The 10,538-nt window shown below is 40.1% G+C and overlaps 1 protein-coding gene across 1 annotated transcript; it reads left to right on the forward strand.

The window, feature by feature from the left end:
* Nucleotides 1-349: 349 nt before the first annotated feature.
* etnppl (ethanolamine-phosphate phospho-lyase) lies at nt 350-9,903 on the forward strand. Its single transcript, XM_054601111.1, has 13 exons — nt 350-505; nt 1,271-1,389; nt 1,826-1,985; nt 3,462-3,536; nt 3,825-3,918; nt 5,507-5,623; nt 6,427-6,509; nt 6,853-7,078; nt 7,674-7,828; nt 8,220-8,309; nt 8,696-8,826; nt 9,004-9,074; nt 9,240-9,903. The coding sequence occupies exons 1-13, from the start codon at nt 447-449 to the stop codon at nt 9,339-9,341; spliced, it is 1,482 nt and encodes a 493-aa protein (XP_054457086.1). The 5' UTR covers nt 350-446; the 3' UTR covers nt 9,342-9,903.
* Nucleotides 9,904-10,538: the final 635 nt, after the last annotated feature.

A 10,538-nucleotide genomic window follows, 5' to 3' on the forward strand; every position in this document is an offset into this window, starting at 1 on the left:
GCCTCTATCCTTATCTTTTTAACAGGTGTTTCTTTTAAACAGCCTGAAATCATACTAGTGGGGTAACGACACGTCACTGCCCCCCCCCGAGGCACCTGCTCGTGTAAAACTGCTGCTAGGTGGCAGCACCACGAGAGAGCTGCACGAGCTGCGGCTGGTGTGAGCGTGTCTCTTTCTGCCTTTGCGTGTGTGTGTGTGTGTGTGTGTGTGTGTGTGTGTGTGTGTGTGTGTGTGTGTGTGTGTGTGTGTGTGTGTGTGTGTGTGTGTGTGTGTGTGTGTGTGTGTGTGTGTGTGTGTGTGTGTGTGTGTGTGTGTGTGTGTGTGTGTGTGTGTGTGTGAGCACAGCCCCTGGGCTGTCGGAACAGCTGGGTGGTTTGTGATCGAGCAGATGTAGCTGATCTTCAGAGGAAAGAGTGCATCGTCCTCTATTGCTCGACAACAGCAGGATGTCTGCGGAGATACTTGGGAAGGAGAAGACGATAGACCTGAGGAAGAAGCACGTCGGGTAAGATCACTGACATCTCACAGTTACATTTCACTACAAAGCTTTCCATACATACGACTTCACAACTTTTTTTTTTTTTTTCAGTCTAGTTACTGCAGCTTTAAATAGTTTTAACTTTTTTTTAAAACCGGAATATCAAGATTTTGTCCCCAAACAAATTTCAGAAATGAATTGTATTTATTAATTAGGTTGTATAGAGAAGTACAAGAAGTACTACCCTGAGCCTTCCTCGTAGCACTTATTGCACTCGTATTAGTTGTTGCACTTACTGTATTCGTATCAGTTCGCTGCACTTATTGAATTTGTATTTGTTTACTGCACTTATCCTATTCGTAGTAGTTTGTAGCACTTATTATATTCGTATTAGTCTGTTGCAATTATTGTTTTCGTAGTAATTTGCCTCTGCACTATACTTTTGCTCTGGTTTATGCTTTAAGATGCTTGTTTAAGAAAGGAGATGCACTTATGACTTCTGGTGACTAGTAGTTCTCTTGAATACCTATGTTGAATACACTTCCTGTAAGTCGCTTTGGATAAAAGCGTCTGCTAAATGACTGTAATGTAATAATGTAATGTAATGTATAATTGTAGCAGTACTTCATTTGTATGCATTGCATTTTTATAACAGCATATGTATTTCGGCTGTGCCCATTACGCACAGTATGACACTATCTTAACCACTGTACAACATAAAAACCTGTTCAATCAAGGCGAAGTTTAAATTTTGCACGTATGGAAAAAATGTTAATATTAGCTCTTCTGCAGGCCATCTTGTAAGATTTTCTTCAGCCATGACCCTATCAAGATTGTGAAAGCCAAAGGCCAGTACATGTATGATGAAAAAGGACGCAGCTACCTGGATTGCATCAACAATGTGGCTCACGGTAAACACACGCACAAACACACACAAAATATAATCAGATCTGTTTTTATACCACTTTTATGTCCAAAGTGGCATTCAAATGTGCTTTCAAAGCTAGAGGAGTTATATTTGAAGACTGCTTTTCACTAGAGTGCATGAGCAGACTGACTTGACCAACTGATCTGCTCTACGAAGTTGTCATGTAACATACACCTCATTTAGAGTGACTAAAGCTGCACCACTCGCAGAGACAGGAATGTATAACAGGATGTCTCCTGACTTCCCTCATTCACCGCTCTTTAATTTAAAAGCTTATGGCCTCCAATTATGTCCCTTCAATATCAGTTGTCATGGTATGTTTTGACCTCAAATTACAGTCAGATGGTTCGAAGCGTGTTTTAGTCCTGAATGTGAGGACCGGTTCTGATCCTTTGTGCATCCTTTCTTTCGTTTCCCAGTGGGCCACTGTCACCCGGATGTAGTGAAGGCAGGAGCTCAGCAGATGGAACTGCTCAACACCAACTCACGATTCTTGCACGACAACCTTGTACTGTATGCCCAGAGGCTGCAGGCCACACTGCCCGACAAGCTCTCTGTGTGCTACTTTGTCAACTCAGGGTATGTGGGTAAACTGATTGATGGATGCAATTATCATTTATTCATGTCTTGTCTCGTGTCAGCTTAAATTACTTGAACTGTAGCCTGAGAGAGTTTATGATTCTGTAAGATAAAAGGGTGTAATTCAAACATTTATGGCTACCAATTAACTGTAATCAAGAAGGAACAACATACGTGAGAGAATAGGGCAGATAATTCTCTTTGGATCAGCCTCTTGCCCGTCTGGACGGTAATTACGTTCAACAACATAAGTTGACCTAAAAAATATATGTTAAATGTGAACAATTCAGGTCAGCATTCCTATAGAATGTGTAGGATTCCGAAACAAAAGAACAACAACATAATATAATTCCATGTCTAGCTTTCTCAGCCTTGACACAGTCTCCCTGATAACCCTAGTCATCAAACTGGACCAGTCTGGCAGGGTTACTTATTTACACCACTTGCTGGAGCTCTGCAGCGTGAACAGGAATTATCTGGTCAAGGATAAGGTGCCTTGAGACAGTTACAAAACAGGCTAAACAGAGATCTTAAGTAATCATCACAAGGGTTTTCTAACACCTGTGTAACGGGTTAGAAGTGCACTCCTGTGCAAACAGATTGTACATTGAAGTGGAAAAGGGAAAAAGATAAGCTATAATATATTGTTCATGCGCCTGTAGTTTCACTTTAGGGATAAAACACAACATACAGCAACATTATAGACGATAGTGCGCTTCCAACATTATGGCAAGAGTTTGGGGACCCTTTTCTAGTGTCAACATGAAACATAGGTAGTTTTCTGAGTTTGGTGTGGAAGAACCTGACTAGCCTGTTAACACATAGGTATGAATGGGAACACCTCACTCAGGTTCTTGTGGTTGAATAGGAGCCAAACCTTGCAGCCAGGTTCCAGAATCAAAGTGAATGCTTTCCCACAAGAGTTGAGGCTTTTATAATGGCATTTTAATGCCCGTAATTTTGGATATAATGTGTGTGTGGCCACAAATGTTTAACCTTAGTGTGGAAGAAAACTAGTCAGTGTGAAGGCCATGAATTTACTCTCAGGTCGCCAGCTGTCGCAGTTGTTTTTGCAATGTGATTCCCTTTTCAATGTAAAAAAAACTTTTGCCTTTTGAAATGAAATGTTATGATAACAGCAACATACGGGTAAGGCAAAGGTGCCAGAACAGGATTCATTCTAGTACAAATCAGTCTACAGTTCCTTTAGAGCCGACACATTTATGTAAATGTAGTTACAAATATTTTGACCATAACAAAGTAAAGAAAAAATGTGTTTCAGGGTAGAACTAGCTTCAATATCTCACTAAGATACTTAACAGGCATAATTACGCCTTATACTTTACTACCAAAATTTGATAAATAGGTGTCACTTCATATGCCATTCCATTACCTGCTTGTGACGTCCATGGCTTCCCTTGTGTATTCTGTGGTGACTGAGTAACTCAAAATAACCCTTGCCCCTTTGAACTTCAGATCTGAAGCCAATGACCTGGCCCTTCGACTAGCATGGCAGTACACTGGCCACAAAGATATCATCACGCTGGAAAAGTAAGTGTTTTTGCCTTGTCATTGTTCACAAGCACCTGGTACAGTGCCAGGCGGGCAAAATGAATGCTTATAGATGATAACAAGTCCTTTTATTCAGTGTATTTTTTTTTAATGATATGCTTTTGTGTGGTGAAAACAGATCTGTCTTCACTTATCCATGTTTTGCACACTCTAATAACATAGGCCCTTTTCACAACAGCCATTTTGACCTGTCAACGCAGGTGAAATTAATAACATGAATTTTGTGTGGTTTGTTCCGTGGCCTGAATGTGTTTGCTTTGTTTGCAGTGCGTATCATGGCCATGTCTCATCGCTCATTGACATCAGTCCGTATAAGTTCCACCACCCGTCTGATGCTGAGCGGAATCAATCAGTCCATGTGGTGAGTGCTTTTTCTTTCCCCATCTGCCTGCCTGCACACTATTAAAACACCATGACTCAACTTGCACTACCGGGCTTTGGCAGGCTACTGGGCTATCACTCCTTTGGTTGTTATGGTCCGGCTCTAAAACCACAGCAAAGAAGGGAATCACACGGGAGGGTTTAAATACAAGAAAGGAGTTTTTCAAACAAAGGCTGAATTAGTTTAACAGATATAAGAAAATCTGAATTCTAACAAATTATTCTGGCAGGAAAACATACTGCCAGGTTAACTAGGGTAGAGATAGAAATGTCCAACATAGCTCAAGGTGGTGCAAGGGGTACAGGGTGCTCACAGACTACCAGGATGGCAAACAGGGGACGGTGTCCAGCTGCTTCCAATTCCTTAACGTCCTCCTGCTCCGATCAACAAGTAACCAGCGACACTGAGAAACACACAGCAACGACAACACACAAGTCCTGGTGTGTGGATAAGAAAAGAACCAGAAGCATGAAAAACAAGATCCCAGCTGACATTGGGCATAGGCTGTGTGTCCTGCCCCCTATGTCTGGAAGTGTGCACTCATGAAAATGGCACTAAAGACTAAAAAGTGCTGCTTTACAAGTTTTGAGATTATAATCCTGCTTTAGGAGATCCATAAAAGAACAATATATACTTTAACAGCCTCAGCAGTGGAATTAAGGGACTTGGTTTAGACACGGAGTGGGGGAAAATAACAAGTGCTGTTAATGCTTTGTTACCTGAGGGTCATACTGCCACTGGAATTAAGAAGAAATGGTTCCATAAGTAAATGGCTTGAAGAATACTTGCCATTATAGGTTTATTTCACCGTCCGACATTTAAAAAGGGAGGATGTTCCCTTGGTCAGCCACTTGCATAAACTTAAGACAAAATACTTGCTCTCTTTCAAGGGCCTGACGCGCTAAGGCATCCAAAAGCACACTTAGTTACTCTTTTCACTCACCTTATAGACAAATTAACCTTCAATCAGTACAGAGTTGAAGTTGAATTTTCTATTATATTATGATTCAAATTGCAGAGTCTAAAAGGAAAATCTCAACATAATTATAAAGTGTAATTTAGATGGGGTTTTCATTCGGAAAATTGCTGTTTCGAGAACCTTACAAGGTGTGTGTGTGTGTGTGTGTGGACAGACTGACAGATTGTCAAAGTTCAAAAATTGGTGTGGCCTGAGCTAAGACCACACCCACTTTGCTTTCAGAAATGTACTTTGTAGCTCTCAGGCAGTTATACCTGTTTACCACATATGTCACTCTTTTTGTTGTTGTTTTTCAAGATGTTAATTCGTAGTCCTGCACTGTCCCTTTTATTAATTCTTTATTAACATTCATTTTTTTTCTAGCTTGAGGAGCTCCTCTATTTTTATTATGTGTTGCATTTTTGGACAAGGGTGTCCATCAACACGACGACATCAAACTTTTAAGCAGATGTAGCCTGAATACTTTAACTTCCCTAATAATATATCTGCCTCTTTTTTATTTCTTAATGTGCTACACACACATTAGGACACAGCTGTTGTCTGTGAATCGTCTTTAGTAATCATTTCAACCTCTCGTCCCTTACACAGGCTCCCAGTCCAGATGTGTACAGAGGCAAATACAGAGCGGACCACCCTGATCCTGCCACAGCATATGCAGATGAAGTCAAAGATATGATACACGGAGTCCATGAAAAAGGAGGCAAGGTACAGTTTGTGTTTGATACTGTTGTGTTTGCAGAAGTCACTGCAGAAATAACTACAGAAATATGGCTTTTGCTTGATTTTGCATTTTTAAATGATGGCTCTTTTTCTTTCCAAGGACATGGCCCTGAATAACAAAAAATGTGTTATGCAATGTCAAATTTCCTTGAGTATGAAAACAACATGGCACACATTACCCCCTTTTTTTTTATGAATACATATTACATTTACCATTTTTTTTCTTTTTCTTTCCTTTTCTCAGGTTCAGGCCAAGCACTCTGGCGTTTAGGGTCAAATTCCATTTCACAAGAACATGTGTAGGGGAATCTTATTGTCCAAGGTTGTTGGCCCTTAATCCTATGTTGAAAAGCTCAAGCCAACCCTGATTCCAGTGGCGAGAGGGACGGGATTTCTGCCCAGGGATTTTACAGAATGTTTCTAATGGATGTTTGTGCAGAAATGCGTCTACAGGAGGAAACCCATGTGATTCTGGAGAGATACATGTATGTGATTGAATGATGCACCCTGCTGATCTTATAAAATTGTTTTCAAGTGAATACACACAGCCAACATTTTTTAATTTTTTATTTTTTTACTCCACAGTGACCTACAGAACATTAACATTCATTTCTGTCCAAACGTTACATGATTGCCTCTTTCTTTGTTTGTGCAATATCAACTTCAAAAGTGCCAGCTCACTCAGGAAAGAGGGAGATCGACAGGTCAAAGACGCCAGAACTCCTCCTCTTTTCCAGTTTATCAGTCTGGCTTTAGATTGATAGGCCCGATGGTTTTCTTTTGTACAGATTGCCGCCTTTATTGCCGAGTCATTGCAGAGCTGTGGTGGGCAGGTCATTCCCCCGATGGGCTATTTCCAGCAAGTGGCACAGTATGTACCCAAGTTACTGCAGAGATTAGTTCATGTGTGTGCTCCGTACTGTTTTTTTCTTTCTTTCTTTCTTTTAAAAATTTTGTTAACATACTTTACACGCTGCAAAAACTTTTTTAAATCAATGAACAAGTACAGACCCAGAAAAAGACATAGCAGCTGCACCATAATGCATATTTGAGAGTTTATTAAGAATATTCTCTCAGTGCTGCAGACAGTGCTGCAGTATCAAAAAAAATCTTTCTTGTATCTTGTTGCTTTTGTGAGTTTGTGCCTTATTGAGAGAATGAGTAACTACTTAGAGTTTATCTCCACGCTCATTGATATTCCTGCCCCTCTACAGGCATGTCCGCAAGGCAGGGGGCCTTTTCATCGCCGATGAAGTCCAAGTGGGCTTTGGGCGTGTTGGCACCCACTTCTGGGCCTTCCAGCTTCAGGGAGAGGATTTTGTGCCTGACATTGTCACAATGGGAAAGCCTATTGGGAACGGTCACCCAATGTCATGTGTGGTCACGACCAAAGAGGTGGCGGAGGCCTTCATGTCATCTGGAATGGAGTATTTCAATACTGTAAGAGCATAATGAAGAATTGTACGTGTGATCTAATATAAAAAAGTCAATTTTATTTTGCACCCTCCTTCTGGAAAAAAAAAAAATATATATATTGTTTTAAGTCATTTATTTATTTCGATCTACAAAAAAACAAACAAAGGCAGATTGCAAAGAACACGTTACATGATCTTTGCTTTTTCCTTGAAGTTGACCCAAAATGGCACGGACCTGACCTCGTCCTTGACACGGTGTTCTTGTATATACATGCCAAGCGTAACAACACATCTGTTTTCCACATGATGAGGAAACATTCTGTTTTTTTTTTCCACTGACTGCCTCAGATTATATTTATTGCTGTGAAACAAGAATAGTTTGGATAATAACACAAATGTAAGAGAATGTTATGTATTTTCAGACAGTTTGCTGCAGTTTGGATTTGTTCCAGTCACATACTGAAAGTACTAGAGTTTAATGTGTTGCCAAATAAACAATGCTGACTGGTTCTGTCCTCAGTATACAGATTCTCCTGATGATCAAGCAGCTGATTTGCGAGGTGGTGTGAGTGTAACCGCGGTGTAATCTTTCCTCTGTGTGTGGGTTTTGAATTTCTCAGTTTGGCGGTAACCCAGTGTCGTGTGCCATCGGTATGGCCGTCCTAGACGTGATTGTGAAAGAGGATCTCCAGGGTAATGCACTGCGTGTGGGGAGATACCTGACCAATCTGCTGGAAAAGCAGAAAGAGAAGCATCCACTGGTTGGTGATATCAGGTAAGCACACACACCTCCCAATGTTACAGGATGTGACAGGGCAACAGCTGATCCAGGACACTGCTGAATTATATCTGACTAAATGATCAATCTGGAGTTTGTAATACAAGAATATATATGTTATGTTTCTGTAATCCCCGGACCAACATTTATTTAATGTTGGACTTCCACCTGCCATTATGTTCTAACAAGCTCTTATTGAAAACTTCCCCTGTCACTATGATGAAAAAGTGGTAGATTATAACTTATTGGTGATCCCAAACATGTTTTGGGAGAGAAAACTGATCAAATAACTTTCTGTGAAAGAATCTCCTAATGGTCAACTTGTAACACTTCTGAGAATTAAGCAGAGGTCAGAGATGACTAAACCAAATTGCGTCATGTCCTGCAGGGGTCGAGGTCTCTTTGCTGGCATGGAGCTTGTGAAGGACAGGTTGAAGCTCACTCCTGCTACAGCAGAAGCCCAAGAGGTCATATATAGGTAAGTGTGAGAACTCAGATTAGTGACTGATGTATTAATAATGGTAATACAATTCATTATATGTCAACATTCTCTGTTGTCTGCTGAGATAACTGCAACCATGAAAAGTTCCACCAGTGTTATGACGGCTTTGGTGCACTAAAGGCTTATCAATTTATGGAGGGATAATAAAGTGGAATCGTAAAAACATCTGGCTCAATGTCATTGATTCATGGATACTTGCATGAAGCAGAACCATCGTTAAAATCATTGGTTCCACCTGTGCTTTTCCTGTTATGTGAGTTCAGGATGTCTGCTGTGACAACAGCTTTTTAAATGACTCATCCACTTAGTTTAAGTGTGTAAATTGATACAGTGTGGAGAGAGTAATTAATATTTTCTCCCAGGCTAAAGGAACAGGACATCCTTCTCAGTGCTGACGGACCTCATCGCAATGTGCTCAAATTTAAGCCCCCCATGTGCTTCACTACGGAGGATGCTGACCTGGTGGTGGAGAAAATTGACCAAATTCTCACAGGTACTTTACTTTGTTCCCTCACATTACAATTTTTTTTCTCTGGTGTTGTCTAGGAGGGTGGCGCTGGAAGGCGCTGTCATCTTTCAGGGTTGTGCATTATTTAAAAGGATCAAGGTGTGTAATGGTTGCCAACTTGGGCTGAACTAGTTCTCATTGTATGTGTTATTGTGTTTCCAGAGCTTGAAGAAGCATTGGGCTTGAAGTTGCACAATACATTGAGCGTAGAGAATGACAGCAGTAAAAGAAAGGTAAGTGTGACTCTGCTTTTTTTTTTTTAAATACCCTTTATACCTAAAATGAATTATCTATACAAATGTATAATGGACAACTACAACAGATATCAACATTTTCTTTACTATCCAACTAAATTGATTTTTCAATTTAACTTCATCTCTTCATGGTTTTATCTCAAGCTGCCAACTGATGAAAATGGACACCAGTGTCACAGTGGGTTAGCACACAACAGAGGGAGCAGTCGAGGAGCTCATCAACAAACCAAACGCATCAGGACATAATGCCGCCCACAAACAGAGTTAGACCTGTGAAGGGACAACACTTTATCTTTTACCAAGTTAAGGATTCGGGTCGGACATTATAAACTTTAGAGTTGACAAAATGCTGGATAAAAAAAAGAAGTGCCTTTGCATGTAACTTGATTAAAAATGATTTTACATTGATGATAATATACTGTATATCTCTGAGATTGCAGTGTCTTCTCAGGTAGTTGGTTTTTTTTAATTACACTTAGGAATCAAGCCACTTGTTCCTCATAACATTATGTTTATTAAGTTTTATTTTTGTGCGAAACAAATCTGTGCACTCTTAACTTTAATTTCTGCCAACATTTACGTGACCTTGATTATCAGGGAAGTCAGATGTTAATAAATCATAAATTAATAAATCAAAAAGGTATCATGTCAATAAATACAGTGACTCAAGCATTCATATACAGCTTTCACTGAAAATAAACTTTAATCAGTTTAGTTGAACATGTGGAATTCCTGTTTTGTGGTTATCGATCTGTTTCGAATAAAATACTGTATGTAATACTCTATTAATAAATTGTGGAAAGTCTGACCCTGACCTCTGCTTTCTGGGTGGTCAGATTGAATCACATGCATGCGTAATATATACATGAAAGGGAAAACTGTCTGTACAAGTGACAAGTGTGCAACTGTTTCCCAATGTCTCAAAATTCCATCTTAACAGAGACTGGACATGGTTCCCAAAACTTCCTTCCTTGCATGTTCTAGTGCTCAGTCAGAGAGAGGCCCTTCCTTTGGTGCCCAGAGAAAAATATATAATTTATGGTACATCCATGGTGTTCATGAAAGACCAAGATGTTCGCTTAGTCTCTGATAGCTGAGAGTTGGCTTAAGTCCAGGGCTATTCTCCCTAATATGGAGAGCAGCAGACAGGAGGCTATAGTTACCTACTCAACAGAACAATTGTTGTTTTGTTGTATGTCTTTACATTTATTATTTTATATTTTAATAGAGCCGTCTGCTATAAATCAATGTCACTGATGGTTCTGAGGGTTGAAAGTACAGCAGCACTTTATGACTGCTTTACTGACTGTGGAGCACATCCTCTTCCAATATGTAGATCCATTGTGTTTTACATCCTCATTGCATTAGGCAATTATTTACCATCAGCAGCTGTGTAGCATCCATTGTTCAGTAGAAGGCCTTGGGGAGGTACAGCTGTGAACT

The sequence above is a fragment of the Anoplopoma fimbria genome, chromosome 7, assembly GCF_027596085.1.
Source record: "Anoplopoma fimbria isolate UVic2021 breed Golden Eagle Sablefish chromosome 7, Afim_UVic_2022, whole genome shotgun sequence".
Classification (NCBI taxonomy): Eukaryota; Metazoa; Chordata; class Actinopteri; order Perciformes; family Anoplopomatidae; genus Anoplopoma; species Anoplopoma fimbria.